Source organism: Lissotriton helveticus, chromosome 6 (genome assembly GCF_964261635.1).
Source record: "Lissotriton helveticus chromosome 6, aLisHel1.1, whole genome shotgun sequence".
Lineage (NCBI taxonomy): Eukaryota > Metazoa > Chordata > Amphibia > Caudata > Salamandridae > Lissotriton > Lissotriton helveticus.
The window spans coordinates 698,919,693-698,936,442 of NC_136067.1; the positions used below are offsets into that span (position 1 = coordinate 698,919,693).

General features: G+C 43.1%; 1 protein-coding gene across 4 annotated transcripts in view; it reads right to left on the bottom strand.

The window, feature by feature from the left end:
* SNX14 (sorting nexin 14) overlaps positions 1 to 16,750 on the bottom strand; it is a 647,427-nt gene that overhangs the window by 163,374 nt on the left and 467,303 nt on the right. For all 4 annotated transcript variants that reach the window (XM_078648164.1, XM_078648163.1, XM_078648162.1 and 1 more), the window contains one exon: positions 3,936 to 3,976. In XM_078648164.1, the coding sequence (XP_078504290.1) occupies positions 3,936 to 3,976 (41 nt within the window). The remainder of the gene's footprint in view (positions 1 to 3,935; positions 3,977 to 16,750) is intronic.

The following is a 16,750-nucleotide window of genomic DNA, read 5'->3' on the forward strand; positions in this document are numbered from 1 at the left end:
ATCTGTGTCTGGCTTCTTTAATGTTGTGTGACCTTCTTATTTTGTTGTTTGGTACTTCTAAATGCTGTACACTAGTTCCTTTGTGTAAGCCTGGCGCTCGAAGCCACAGCCACCCAGGGTTTAGCTAAAGGTTTTGCAAACGAGCCTGACTGGACCCAAGATCGTTTTGCGAGTGTATAGGATGGACTGATCACGAATAATGAGCATATTTCAATAAACTAAATCCTCCCCTTGACATGGTCTGATCATTTTGCGGTACTATTTGAGATTAGGACGCTGCATCCTACCCCGTGGATGTATGACATTACAACGCATGCTTTTACCACGCATGCTATTACAACGCAGTTTTTACAACGCATGCTGTTACAACGCATAGCTCTTAGGGGTGCTGGATAGTGAATAGTTTAATTTACTATTCCAACTCGAGTCCCCGTGGATAGTAGGGAAGGTGTTTGATAGTAAATTAAATCCATTCCCTATCCTAGAACGCCCCCCAGCGCAATGCGTTGTAATGACATGCGTTGTAATAGTTGCGTCGTAAAGGCACTGCGTGGTAAAAGTTGCGTTGTAAAGGATGTTTCCCTACCCCGTATACTCCAGCCTAACTTCCCCCAAGCTGTTTAAGGCTTGGAGTGGCATAGATCAGGCCCATCTTAAACAGCATCTAATAGGCACCCAAACTGAAGATGTTCCTGACCCAGACCTCAGCTCTACAAAGTATACAGAATTGCTCCAAAATGCTTTCAATAGACTAGTAACCATTCAAAACAGCCTGCAAAACAGAAAGGCTACCTCTGCTCCTTGGTTCTCTGAGGCATTGAGACTGGAGAAACTACGCTGTAGGAAACAAGAAAGGCGATGGCACCAAGAATAGGACAATGAGAAGAAATCTTGCGATAAGGTGGCATTGACAAAATATAAACATCTTATAATAACAGAAAAAAGCAACTACAACACCAAGAAAATAGAAACATCACAAGACTCCTCTAAACAGCTGTATCAGGTAGTTTCGAAGCTGGGAGGGCCAGCGGTCAACTCCACTAATTGGGCATCCCAATCACTCTGCTATTTGTTAGCCAGCTATTTTCAAGACAAGATGGGGCAAATCTATTCCAACTTCACTGCCCCCGCGGAGGGCGGGAATCAGTTGACTGGTAATAGCAAGAGTGAAGACAACTCCAACTTTATGGAATTTAGGTCAGTTTCAGTGGAACAGATCTCGGATCTGGCTAACACGGTCAAATCAGGCTCCCAGTCTGATCCATGTCCCCTTCAGTACTGAATTTGATCCTGGACCTAATAGGATCCAACCTAGCGAGTATCCCTCACTATCTTGATTCAGGAGAGACCAAAAATTATCGGCCAATTGCGCGTCTTCCTTTTCCAGCTAAACTTATTGAAAAGGTCATGAATACTCAGCTGGCACAATTCATTGAGGAAAACAAGTTGTTAGATGACACGCAGTTTAGCTTCAGATAAAATTGCCATAGCACTGAAACTGCACTCATTAAAGCGTTGGATGAAATTAGGTTTGTGCTTGATAGAGGAGGTGACTCAGCACTGGTGCTGCTGGATCCATTGGCAGCCTTTGACATGGTTGATCACGCTACGCTGATCAATCGTATCATTGCCATCGGGCACAAGGTTAAAGCGCTTCTGTCCTCTTTGTTATCTAATCGTACCCAGTTAGTTAATCTGGGTGACTTCAATTCACCAGTTTTTTCACTCCCATGTGGTGTTCCACAAGGATCGTCGTTAAGTTTAACTTTGTTCAACATATACGTGAAGGACTTAGCACGAGTAATCAAATCTTTCGGGATGGGTCTCACATCATATGCGGAAGATACACAACTGGTGCTTGCCGTACATAAGGATGGAGACGCAGTTTCGGTTAGTTTACATGATGGTATGTTGGCCATTAGTACCTGGATGTCTAATCACTGTCTTAAATTGAAGTCAGCCAGGTCAGAGGTAATGGTCTTCGGAAATCTTGCCACAGGATGGTCTCCGACCTGGTGGCCAACTGAGCTGGGATTACCACCTATCCTCATCAAGAAAGCTAGAACCTTGGGTGTCATTTTTGATGATAGACTATCCTTCATACATCATGTCAACACAGTGGTTTCCTTGTCCTTTTATGTGCTAAAGATGATCACGAAATGGTTACCTTTCATCCCAGTCAGCACCAGGAGAACTTTAATCTGTGCTCTGGTCATGTCCAAGGTTGACTACTGCAATAGCCTGTTAATCAATGCCCAAGATAGGGTTCTGGGTAGGCTGCAGTTGGTACAGAATGCAGCCGCTATTCTGCTAACAGGTACCCCGACGTTTAAACCCATCTCCAATGTGGTGCGACAGCTTTACTGGCTGACCGTAAGAAACAGAACAAAGTTTAAGGCTCTCTGCATTGCCTATAAGGCAATTCACAGTACAGGCCCAGAATGCTTGAAGAAAGCTTTCTTGGCTTATGCACCCAATAGATCTCTTCGCTCAACAGATGCCAACTTTCTGATCGTCCCCAGAACTAAGAAAGTCAACTGGGGTGACAGAAGCTTCATAGTGGCTACATATAAATTGTGGAACTCTGTCCCCCTGCAGATTAAGGCCAGTCCCACACTGCTATCATTCAGAAAACAAATAAAAACGTGGCTCTTCAAGCAATAGGATTTATCCAGCTTTCTGCTTATCCTTCCAGTACATAGCGCCGAGACACCTACGGGTATTTGCGCGCTTTATACATTGTTAAAATAAATAAATAAATATTACACGGTCGCACAACCATACCATATAATACACCTAAGTCCTCACAAGCACCGCCTCTGTGTCCTGTAATTGTGGCAGCAATATTTCTGTTGATGTAGCCAACCAATCAGATTCCTGTGTACCGCAGGACAGTACCTAATCAGCAGACCGGGAAAATGCCCTATTTACCAATCAGACTGATCTATTTTTTATTTTTTATTTACGGTACCAATATTCAAGTGGGACCAACCATCCACTTAGCATGAACATTTGGACCTTAAAAGTAGCTGAACAGATTTACACTAAATCACAAAAAGCAAACTGACCTTTTGCAAGATCGGGTATAATTCTGTTCAGCCATTGTTTTTTAAAAGTTCCATGCCAAAACCTTCCAGAAAGGAGATGAGGTGGATAAAGGATTTTTTGGCGAATTTTATGTAGATTCGTCAAACTGTGCAAAGGATATTAGTAAAACAATAAACAATGTTCCTAAGGAAACTCAGACCTAACTACATTCTGACTGAAAAAACAAAAGGTTAAAGTGACGTTATAGTTAGATGAAAATTTCAGTGACAACCTAACGTTTTAACTTTAAAAACAAAACACTGAAATACACTGGTTATACTTCTGTATATTCAAAAGAAACGGGTTTGAAAATAAGATTTGACAGAACCTGGGAGCACTGAATTAATTAGACTCTGAAATATGCAAACTGCTATAAATAAATTAAGTGTGAAAATACTCAACGTAAAATGATGTCACAATAAGTTGTATATTTCAGATATTAAGACCGATGTACGAATGCTAATGTATTATATCTGAAGCTCACTAAATAAAATAAAATCAAAAACAATATTCAATGTCATCCTATGAAGATTGTTCTAGTTTATTCCTTTGGCATCTTGAACTAGTTATTGCTGCAACTGGTTTTAGTTAGTAGATTTAGTCAGCCGAACGTATTGCCACACACGTCAGAAAACAGTCGAGCCTTAATTGGATCCACTACAAACAAACTACAAACAGACAGCTGGAAACTCCTGCATGAAGCACATTTTGTTTAAAATAGTGCGGGATTCCCTACAAGAATTTTAACTGAGGGGACTTCATAACTACTGGACAAGCGAAGCAACAGAAAAGAAATATCCAAACAGTGCACACATCAATCCACGAGGCATTTCAGCATATCTACTGACCTCTTTCATTAGCTTTCCTGGAACAGACTTTATCATTTTCCCTGCAATTGAGAAAAAGAGACACATATTTATAGACTACCAGATGCAGAAAACACATCTCAAGTCGAAGTCCATAATCACATCACTATACATGTTTGCCATTAATAGCAAGAATTTACATTAGACGATACCTGTATAATTTAAAGCAGTGTTTCCCACCAAACGGTGAGTCACGACCTACTGGTGGGTCGGCAAAGTCCAGGCAATAAATAAAGATGCCTTTAAATTCTGTATTTGTGTCAAATGTCAGGCAATGTCTTGTGCTTCCTATTTTTTAACAGAGGGCTGTTTTTTAGGAACTACTCTTACTTTGTAGTCAGAGAATGAAAAGTAAAGTGAATTATGTGACATTCCTTCCGGGGTACAGGGAGTGAGTGTGAAAGGAAAACTAATGTAATACTTGTAAATTAACTGTGCACCGTGAACAGCTCGGAAAGCAAAATGAAGCACATTTTTGTTTGTAATCCTGAAGTGTGATGGAAACAAATATTTTTTTAGCATTAGAACAAATCAAGACACTTTACTTGGTGATGCACAAATAATACATAATCACTGAAACACGGTTTCCGCACAGTATCATTTGTGTGCACTACTGTTTTAACAGTAAAACTGTAAGCCCGTGCAAATGTAGTGACCATTTCAATAGAAAATTTGCTGTCTGCAAATAACAATGCGCTACCACACATTGCTTTATTAGATTAAAAAATGGCCCGCCTCATGTCTATTAAAGCCGGTCATTCTAAAAAGTGGGATGTGGTTCCAAAAAGTTTGGGAAGCACTGATTTAAAGGGCTTGAGGCTTGGATAACTTTGTCACACACTGACGTTTTTCGGTCATGAAAAACACATTCTTAATTCTGATCTGCAAAGTTAAGTTTTGGCAGGAATGAGATTTCTGAACTCTTCTGGGTTTGCACAAATATGTTACTCCTCTAATACATGAAACACATAGAACATATTTCACAGATGCCCACCCAGGCCATAGCTAGATGAATAGTTATAGTTTTTATCCGATGAGGACAGCATCTGTTTCTCAGCGTACGCGTATAGCATTTTTAATGTGTAGTTATCTTTGTTAGACTTTTAACGGAATACTCTTGCTTCATACCTAGATAGGGTTAATATCTAGGCACCTGAAGAGTGTATTTCAAAAACTGTTGTGTTTGTAGAAGCCTAATTTCTTTGTACATATATTTGAAAGCCACCTGCTCTAAGGTTCTCTGATTTACGTGATTTCAAACTTACAGCTGTTATTGAAAACAATCACTGGCAAAGCCAATAGGTCTTGCCTATGCGAGAACTGTTGACTTTCCCAATTAGAATGCTAATCTATATGAAGCAATTAGTACTTGGTCTATGCTCCACACGAAAGAAGAGGAAGTGAACCCTGCACTCCTTGGCCAATTGTGAGACAGCAAATAAGATTGACAACCAAAGGTAAGCAGTGGGTGGGCTCCAAGCCTCTGGTAGAAAACAATATTTTTCGCAAATGAGTGCATGCGCTGTGGCAGGCTTGATCTAAAAAAGACATATGAGGTCATTTTACCCAGTTAAAGAGGTGTCCTTAATTGGGAGAAAATAAGTGTACCATTCACAGTGCTGCTTCTCTTCTTGGCAAATGCACAATTTGCTTCTGACGATTTCTATGTGGTCACTGCTTATCGATGCAGACTCCTCAAAACGTAAACTACTGAAGTTTTATTTGACACCATTGACGCCCATCAGTATTGTCTTGAATGAGAAGGACTCTTCTGCCTCTGGAGGAAGACCTTTGAGCAAAAAAAGAAACTTGACCGAGGCAAACTATTTGTTCGCAGATGTAGGCAGAAAATGAAACTGTTGTTCTAGAAGGACTGGGCACCTGGACAGTGTCTGATTCACAGCCATAATTTGACTCTACAGAATGGTATTATCTGTCCCTTCAATTCCAAACAAATATAGGTAGTGATGTTCACCATGTTTGCATGAGGGGATGAATAACAAAGTTATTCGTGTGTGTTAGCTATGTCTTAAGTCTACAGTATAAACAGCATGTTCCTGCACATCGTCTATCACCACCAGTTTCTACCAAATATCTTGTGTCCTTTCTCATTTTCAACATTCTGCAAATATCCCTTGCATTACATATAGGAGCTAGAAGTTCATCAACTGATGTGATCAGAGAATACAGGTTTATCTGAAGGCTTTTCGCAAGTACATATGGTAGATTTGTCTGTTTCCACCTCTTGGGCTGTGAGTGATTGTAAATTTGGAAATATATCTCCCAGACCCGTGCAGGAATTGAATTGTGCTTTAAAGTGGAACTTAATACTTACAGAGCAAGGGAACTCAATGTGCTATGTTACTGCTGAATAACACTAGTATTTTGATCGAAGTGATAGGAACCAAATATACTTGAGGATAAGGGACTCCTTACACCATATCCGATAGTTCTATATTAAATATGTACAGCACAGAGATTAAGAAAACTTTACATGAATATAATACTTACATTTAAAGATGAAGAAGGGGCATGGTTGTTGGCACGTTGGTGCACTATTCCATACATCATGGAGGAGAATTTGTTCCAATAGGTAATTCAAAAATAAGACCATTTGGCCCCATAAAAAGTGTATTTTTTTAATTTAAAGGTAAGCTATGAACTATTCTTGGGAAAATGGAGAAGGCACAAAGGACAATATGGGGGCATTATAAAACAATGTGTAGTATGATAATACAGGCACTATTCACCAACACGGTCACTTTTCTTTAGCTATGTTTTTCCTTTGCTGGGTTTCACTCACCTAGATAAAGAAGAAGAAGAATCTGACACAGTAATATCAGGCGAATTAAATAAAAATAGTAAGTACCAACTCTAATAGGCCGAAGGTTGAATTACAAATTTGGTGTATGTTCAATAATGCAAAGAGTGTGACGGATAGAACACCTGCTTGCCACATACGCTGCTCATCCATGTTTAGGATTCAAATGTATAGGAAAGCAGAAAAACCTGCTGATGCTTATGTATGGGTTAGGGGAGACGACCCATACTACGCGGGAGTTTCACTGCGGTAGGTTTACAACGTGGGCTTCGCAATGCAAGTCGTTGCACTGGAGGGCGCTGCAAGCTAAGGAATTGTACGATTTATTATCCAACACCTTCCCTACTGTGTAAGTAGACTGGTGTTGGAATAGTAAATCGTACTGTCCCTAAGTCCAGCGCAAGTCGTTGAAACGACTTGCTTTGTAAAACCCGCGTTGTAAGATACCGCAATCAACATGATCGCGTTGTAACATCATACATTCATGGGTTAGGCAGTGTAGCAGCCAGCCCAGAACAGCACGCCTCAGTGCCAAGCTTCATATGCCCCTGTTAGAGCTGCAAAGACAATGGGTTGTGCTCAGTGCCTGTTTGCAAAGTACAACCAAAATCTAGTGAAAATAATTGAACAATGCAAACCTCTGCTGTGGCGGGAGGGCGAGCAACCACAGCCTTCACACAGAGAGCTGGGAAAAATACCCTGTGTCAATTGCACCTATGCCTAGCAATAGGGATTGTAAGAGCACAACAGAGATCCGCACCCATATTTACTAATTGCTAATTATTTGTTTTAACAACTGTATTTAAATTTTTGAAAGTATAAAGCACCGAAACAGCAGGCAAACAACGAAAAGCAATCCCATGAGTGACATTCACAAGCGACAAATGTGGTTAAGTGCAAAGTAGGAGCAGTATCTTGATCCCTTTTAAAGCGACACTACCCTCCGTCCAGGGGATCCAATAATCGGCCCTGCCCAACACTCCCCCCCCCCCAATGTGGTTCTATATGTAGTAGCAATATCAACATCATTGTGGCTACTAGGGGATACATCACAGATGAGAGCGACGCAATGTGTCAGCCGTAACAGCTGCATCCCCTTCCAGCACCTGTGATCTCTTCCTTGGTGTAACAAACATGATCCAAATACTTTTGAATGTATATACTCTGTCGTGGATAGTCACTAATATATTTTCCATTGCATAAATAGAGCAACGTTTTCCCCCACTACTGATTAAGTAAAGGATAGGGTGGCCAGAGTTTCAAAAGGACAGGACAAACACAGAAGTAGGACTAAAGGGAGACAATGAAAATGGAATGGGCATATAAGAAATATTGTGTGTGCGCATGCAAATGCACACAAACACAGAGTGTAGTGGTAGTGACTCCCAAACAAACAGTAAACTGTTCTAAAGATTGCAGTTTAAAGCCATTTTTCTATACTAAAGCTCTACTCCTTTTACGGATGTACCAGTACACAGAGTTAAGCTACATTTAACCATAGAGTACTTGGGGTCTTGCTAAGTATGTGAACCTGGTGTATCCAGCATAACGACGGCCAGCATAGACTTGTTCTGAAGGTTTTAAGCTCTTGTTTATTTTACAAGAAAACCTTTTCAAAGCATAAGCTTTGGCCTATGGTAGTGTGGCATGACCTCCTTAATGCCCCCCAGTATCCTTCCTTCCCCCGCTAAGGGCAAGAACTGAGGCTCCAGCTGCTCTCCCACTGCATTGTCTGAGAAAAAGGGATCAATTAATAAGCAACTATAATAAAGGGATAAATTACTTAAGTTGTTTTGGACTTTAAAGGTGTCTATGGAAGTAAGGGCGTATTCAACGTTTCAATGCACCTACTCAGCATCATCCAACACTCTTTCAAAAAACCACGACATGTATTTAAAACTGTGAAAAGCTTTAGATCACTGGGACAGACCTCTGAAAACCAGGACTGTCCAAGGAAATCTGGGACTTCTGGTCACTCTATTGAGGGAGCAGTGAGCTGTTTCCAGAGTTGTGCTAGAGCTGGTCTGGCAGATAAGAGAAGGTGCAAAATCAATGTGCCTCTTGGGGTGATCAGGGGATAGACGTGGTCTTCTCCAGAATCTTCGATTAGGATACTTAGTAGGCCTAGTGGCAGTGAGACATCAGTTATCACCCTAGTGTTCTAAATAATTTCTCACTAATACGACTGAATATGGGCACAAGACCACCTCATATGCAGCAATGTACCTCTATCGCCACAACCTTTGCAGCATACATCAGCCCCCCCCCCCCCCAAACACAGCTTTCAAACTTATAGGAGAGAGGTACCATCTGGTTCCTGGTTCGCAGACATCTTCCTTGTGTTTCGTGCAAATTAATAGTTTGGCCGCTCTTTTCCAAATTGCCAACCAGGTTTCCTCTGATATCTTCATTTATAAGTTCCTTTCCCAGCTCGACTCGTTGGATGATGGCCTGAGTTTCTGGATGTATCTGCATAACCAGGTTTCAATATGTGCTCTCTCCCTCCTTGACAAGCCCTTGACCCGCCGATTTCCAATCCTGTAAAGGGCCTGGGTTAGTCTAAACTCATCTGTGCCCTTTAAACTCAGTTTATCCTAATTTCTTCCATCGCTGTTAGAAGGTGGCCAGGAGAGGTGACTGGGACTAGTGCCATAGATGGTAGCCCAAACAGCCATACACCCTGTTACTACCCTGCATGTAAGCGGACTCAACTACATAATTTGTAGAATAAACCGAGCACACAAATGTTTGATAAAATGGGCTAATTGTATTGGTCGACAGACAAGTTGAATAGCAATGTGCATGAAGTGTAACACCACTGTTTTTCAATCCACTCATCAAAGGTTTTTCTGACTGGCACAAAAGTGTCAGCTGTCCATCAGATCTTTTGAAATTGATATGCGTTAAGTAATGCATAAAGAGGGTCCGCCTTCTTCAGCCACTGCTCCGGCAGTGTCATTCACATCTTGGATCAGTCCACTTGAAAGCTTTTGGTGACTGGAGTTCAGTCATTATGAAGGGGCAAGAACCCTAAGGTAGATCAGTCCATTGCAATGCTTGATGCACACTGTACTTAGGGGCAGATCCACCATCACAGAGTCAAGTGTTTCAGCAAGGAAGCCATCTCGAAACGAAGGCTTTCCCCACTAAAACCAATACATTCCTTGTGATAAACCAATTCTTACTTGAAATCTGACTTATGGCATTGCCTGGAGTACAGTGCCTGATGGTGCATTTGCACAGCCGATTCCTGATCTGCCTCATTCACCCTACAGATCAGGAAGTGTGGGGAGCTAAGGTTCACAAAGGCCTCACAAGCAACGACCTATCAATGAACAGGAGTGGATCTGCTACTTCGCTCCTACAGAGCACTGAGTCATTCAAATAGGGAAGTCACAGGTGTACAATGAAACCAACACTCTTCAGGTGAGATGTGCAGTGTGAGCACCAGGGATGACAGGAGGAAGATCTGACAGCTAGTGAGAGAGGGCTGGATGCCTGTGTCATGGGTCTGTCAGAGACTGCAGGAAGTGACCTATTTAGAAGTTCACACAGGTAGGAAGCTAAGTGATGGCCTGATTTCATTCAACTGCTGAAGACATGGGAGGGGACTGAAGTGCAGAGACAGGCTCTCATTGTGTCATGAGGTAACCAATGACAGACTTTGCCTGGCCCATACAGTGGTGCACAGTGACATGCTTTCAGAGTCCTCTGGAGTCCTTTCCAAAGGCAGGATCCTGTTGCACCGCTGAGACATGTGCAGGCCATGCTCTGGTACAACGAGTTGTATTCATAAGACTCACAGTATTCAGATTACTCTGTGGCAGATTTTGATTAGTCCATAAAATGATTACAATAACTGGCTTTGTCTTTAATTGAATGGGCGCAAGGACAGACTCACACTTTCTCACATACTGAGGTGCAGTACCGATGTAGCCTTGACTACGTACAGTTGCAAATGTTATGCTCTAGAACAACGACTAGTGTGCAGTGCCAGAAAGAGCTGTGTAGTAGCGAGTGATAGGCTATCGCTGGTTTATAGAATTACACGCAGTGGCAGGCTGTGATCTTCGCCTCATTCAGCAAATGGGTAGTTTTTAAGGTAGTGCCTCCCTGAATCTTCTCTCCTTGGTATCACTGTGACAGCTTCCAAGAGAACACACAAAATGACCTGGGATCTTCCTGTAGGCTCAGATTCTGGCCAGTGAGTCTGGGCAGTTTAGGAGTTCCCAGCAGTGGGAATGAGGGTATGAGTGGCTTTGGCAGTACAGCATTCCCACACTCTTCCTTCAAGTTCCAAGGAAGGATGAGTGCCAATGAGGGAACAAAGGCGAGCCAGCAGTGAGCGGCAGCAAGTGATGACATCGGTGAATGCCAGGGAGTGGGATAACAGGAAGAGACCTACAGTACCTGCAGGACAGACGACTAAGAGGGGTAGAAGGATTTCAGGAGGCTGGGTAGAAGGTACTTTTGTGGTACTGTGCAACTAACACTTTCATGTCAGGCAGCCTTTTCATTATCTCTACAAATGTTGTTCCTTTCGTCTCAGCACAAATCAAACCCATTCATTCACCGAGCCTGTTCACTCACTCACCCCATGTATCCTCAAACATGAATTCATCGGTCCGCTTACAAAATCACGTGCCCATCTATTTGCTCAATGACTCGCGCTATGCATCCACTCGCCTACTCCATTTCTGAGTCACAGACCCTACCCATTCACTCACCCCATCATCCACTAGTTTCCTCATACATTCACTCTCTCCACACACTCTTCCGTCCATCTACACACTTCCTCACATGATCACTTTTGACTCGACAATCCATTCAATAAATCATCAACTCACTCCCCCATCTATTTACTCATATATTCATTCACCAAACTAACCACTCAGTCACGCATCCATTCCCTCATCCATCCAGCCGCCTAGTCATCTACACATCCATCCATTAATCAATGCACTGACTCCATTCACTAGCTACTCATCCATCCACCAAAACTCATCCATCCACCAAAGCTCAACCACTCACGCAGAACCTTACTTCCAAAAAAAATAATTTCACTTGTTTTAAAACTTCAGCCAATGCTTATTCACTTTGTACGAGATGTTTATAAAAGCATGTTGCGGACACTATTTCTAGCCTGAGCGTCTCATCACAATTCAAAGAAAAAGGGCAGTAAATGTAGCTTAGAAATGTGGTTTCCTAACGTTCCCTTAGAAAACAGCTATTTAAAAACATCTCCGGGAAGTTAAATTTGCAAAACACTTTTTGTTTGGTGGATTTCATTTGCTGATACAGTGGCAGCATTCGGCCCGAATCGCTTTGTGTAGCTTCCACTTAGCTCTTGCCAGCTTCGAATTTATTTTTAGATTCCTAAAAATAGAGGGATCGTTTTTGTGCAATTAACTAGCCTCGTTTGCGTCTTTTCTTAAAACAATAGAGCATTGAGTGTTCCTCTATTCATTGATAACATCTTCCAAATAAATATAATTGGCAGTGCTTTCCTTCATGCAAAGACGATAATTAATGATTATTTCACCTTTCCAGCTGGAGACGATGCATTTCCACTTAATTATCGTGCAGTGGAAGTTGTTCGCTAAAAAGTTTGTCTCCTTGAAAACTGCTCGCCCGTACCACGTGTGGCTGAACGGCTAGAGCGGCCGACTTTAAAGATGGGGAAGGAGGTTCGAGTCTGACGGGAGGGAGGTTCAAGCATCCCGGGCAAGTCACAATCTCCGACGCCTAAAAAAAAATGTGTCCGTCTGTAATGCAACTGGTGCGATGGTATAAATCTCAAACTTTGCACGATAAAGCAGCTAGGTGTGGAACCACCACTAAGAGGCCTTTTCCTGGGGTCCTGGGGCAGTCTGAGGTTACACGGTCATGTCCAATTACTTTACTGCTGTTTACCACTGATGCTTCTGGACTACAACACTGGTGAACTCAACTGGACAGCACATTAACAATTTCGCACTCAAAAGTTACTACAAGAGGGAGTAAGAGGCACAACACAAGACAATAAATAGTGCTCTGTAACAACTACCCCTAGTCAGTACTTAGCAAAAAGAAAAAATAACTTGAATTAGCGGGTAAATAAATCGGCCTGCTTGATGGCGAATATTATTCTTCGGGTTCCAGTCTATTTAAGCCATCTTCTGAAGTATTTGAGTCATATGTGGCAAGTGACTGACAGGAATACCACTATGGATACTGGCATCCAATTTTATTATAATGTGTTAGCTGGTACTCAAAGGTTGGTTGAAAAGAAAAACAGTCTATGTCAAATATACAGTGTAGGAGGCTGGCTCAGTATTTAGTGCACACTTATTTAAATGAAGCTACCTGCACTAATCCAGACAACCTGATTTTAGTGCTCTCAGACAACCAAGGAAAGCTCTCTAAGTGGTAGCTGTGGAGAGCAACTTTCGGCTTAGTCCAGGAATGTTAAGCAGCTTGTTTTACCAGAACTAATCATATAGTGTAGGTTAAACGAAAAAGAACCACACATAGTTATTTATCAAACACACTGAATAACACATTGATATATCTCTTACCCGGAGATATAAACACAAAACACACAATATTTCCAAAGGCGAACAGGTAAGTAGCATAAATACCAGTGGTCTCCAGTGGGAGACCAAAACAATATACTAATAAAGTGGAATGCGAACTGCGACCGAAGTTGAGACTAAACCCAGAACACTTGGAAGCGATTGGGACACAAGAAACCACTTGAGGTAAGTACCCAGGAACCCCACAGATGCTGGTTGCAGAGTGGAAACACAGCCGTGTACTAAATGCAAGTCAATTGGAAAGTCGCAGTTGCAGTTTTCAAGAAGAAGGACCCTTCCCAGAGGACCCTGAAGAAACGCTGTGGAAGATGGAAGGTTGGAGAGTCACCCCATCCGTGGATACCCCAAGATACCTACACCAGGGAAGCCAGGTTCCAAATGAAGTTGGAAACCGCCGTAGACCACAATGGAGGACTTCAGTGAAGACCAAAGACCACCTATGACAGAAGATGCAAGAGAGTAGATGGTGACCGTATTGCTGCAGCTGTGAGGACCAGGCGATGCTGTGGAAGACCATGAGCAGTTCACGAGCTGTCCAACGTCAGAAGTCGAGAACCAGGGGGTCGGTGTCCAGCGGGAGCACCAAAAAGCCTTGGCAGCAGCAACAGAAGTGGAAAACGAAGAAGATGCAGTGTCGGGATCAGCAAGGTCCAAGATACTCACCAAGTGCAGGAGAGTTAGAGCAGGCCCGACCAAACAGGGGAGCCCACAGGAGCCAAAGAAGACACTCAGGAGGATCCACAGGCTAAAGGCACAGGAGTCCCAAGAGGACCTTTAGCAGCTCATCAAAGATGCAGACCCACGGTGCAGAGGTTGCGGTGAGGATGAAGATCTTGGCAGGAAGAGATTCTGGAGGCTGGAGCTTCTTGGAGCCTGAAGATCTCTTGAGAAGAGAATCAACAAGCCCTGGCAACGGCAAGTCAATGCGGTGCACAGGGGTGCTCTTCCACCGGGTCCGACGATGGATACTGGACTCAAACTTGCTGAGAGGACAGTGCAAGCCTCAAAGGAACTGCAGAACCACCACCTGTGTTGCTGGCCCTTTCAAACACGGTCCCCACTGGAGGGGAATGATACTATATCAATGGCACTACAATTCTCAGCATGCAGGGAGAATTAGTCTCACCTGGGAGCAGCATGCATAAGGGATATACAACGTGTTGTGCGCAGACGTGAACTGTCAGCTTCCCTATGATTAAGGGGCAGTGGCCCAAAAACGAGTCAGGGATTTTAATTCAGAATGAATATGCCGGTTTTGTGAAATAAAGTTTTTGTTGAACTATCCCCCGTAGAATGGCATCCTCAAGCTCGGGGCATTTTTGGAAACACATGTATAAGTTAGGGAATGTAGACTAGACAGGACTACATATAGCAAAAACGTGTACTAGCTGGGTGACTGCACTAATTTATAACTTGGGACAAGTTGGCCCAAACGCACAGCGTGCAGCATGGATAGGTATACCGCACCACAACGTGGAGTATGGATAGGTATTGACTGTATTGGAGTAATAAAATCATGTTTACACTAGACGCTGTTCTTACTCTAAAGGAAGAACTTACAAGCAAATAGCATCCTAAGAATGTAAAATGAAAATCGTGAACTACAGCAACAATCCAAAGTGCTTACCCCCCTCAAAGCTCTGATGCACTCAAAGAAATACTTAGGATACAAAGAAAGTGAAACATAACGCACAAAAGCCACTGGTCTGGAAAAAAAACATAGATGCGTGAAAGTGCATCAGAACCTTGTGAACGGCTATCACAAGAAGAAAATCGAGCTCTTAGTTCACTACAATAGTTCTCAGAAGAACATAACGCGAAGTCCGAGGAGGGCACAGTGGTATAACAGAAAAAACTACAGTTAAGAAATACACTACCAAGGTAGTATTCCTGGAGAGCTATACAATAGCAAACCAGTATTCCACATAGAGTAGTTCATACACCAACAAAAGGGGTAGAGTCTCTGGAGAATAGCTCTTTATCAGAGATAATGGAAAAGAATAAAACCAGCTATTCAGCTGAAAACACTGTTGAGAATTACAGAGTCATACGCGGAGAGTAATAGTGAATGAATGAATGAGTACAGATTTGTATAGCACTGGCTACCCGGGGGCATCCCTATAGTAGACTATAAGCCAGAAATAGTGCTTATACTTCAACACTACCAATGCGATGAAATCCATAACAATGAGACCACAGCCGTAGACATTATAGAACAAATTAAACAAAACTAGAAGAGGTCCAATCATAAGCTGCCAGCCATGAGGCGCTGTACTTCAGAATCAGCATGGCTATCGACTAAATTGAGGCCATCAAAAGGTAAGTCCCTTAGACTCTCCCGAACATTCTCAGGGAAACTAGAATCACGCAGCCAAGCATGCCTCCTTAGAGCTACTGATCTAGCCATAGCCCTACCTACAGAACCCGTAGTGTCCATCGCTAACCTGATAGTGAACTTAGCCAGTTCACGACCATCCTGTACCAGCTGAAAGAGTTCAGCTCTAATTTCTTCTGGAAGAGAAGTAAGTAGTCGGTCGACAGAATCCCAAAGAGCAAAAGAAGCCCTTCTAAACGCATAGGATGTGTTCAAAGATCTTGGGGCCGAACTAGAAGAGGCAATCAAATTTCGCCCATGATATCTCCAACCACCGAGCCTCCCTGCTCAGTGGAAGCAAGGGAGGAGGTTCCAAATTCAGCGAAGCCGAAGCTGCCTGCACAAAATGCAATACAGCCCAAGGGTGCAGAGAAAGAAAAGCACCCAAACGCTCAATGCTACCAGCTTCTGCAGGCTCATCCTGCAATACTGGGGAAAAGGCAACCAAAGGAGTCTCATCCTCAATTTGTAGAGGAGGTGGAGCAGAAGCATCAGTAGCAAGAAAAGGCATCTCCGGCACCGACCGACGTCGAGACAGCATTGTATAAACGGCCACCACTAGGGGTGCCTCCAGTGCCGAACGGTGTCCAGATGGCATCGTATCAACATCCACCACTTAAAGTATCGTCAGCATTGTACAGCGTCGAGGCGGTGCCAAATCACCCTCTGCGGATGCCACTGACGCCATAGCAGGAATCCACAATGGGCTGTTTGCCGATGTCGTAGCGACTACAGTTACGGAGAAGAGAATCCTCGATCGGCCCAGAGGGCAATCCCGGCGACAAACGTCCACTCAGAGTCCCCTCCACCTCTTTGGGAGACTTTTAAAGCCTGAAAATACACTTCAATTTGGGCCCTAGTCGCCCCATCACCAGGATATGATGGGAAACTAGGGGTAGCCTCCTGTGCAACAGCCTCTGGCAGGGACCGGGAGGAGCTGGCACCAGCGTCACGACTTCGCAAGGCCGAGGGCCTTCGTGACTTTGACCCCTTCTGGTGAGATTTACCTGATTTCATTGAGCGAACT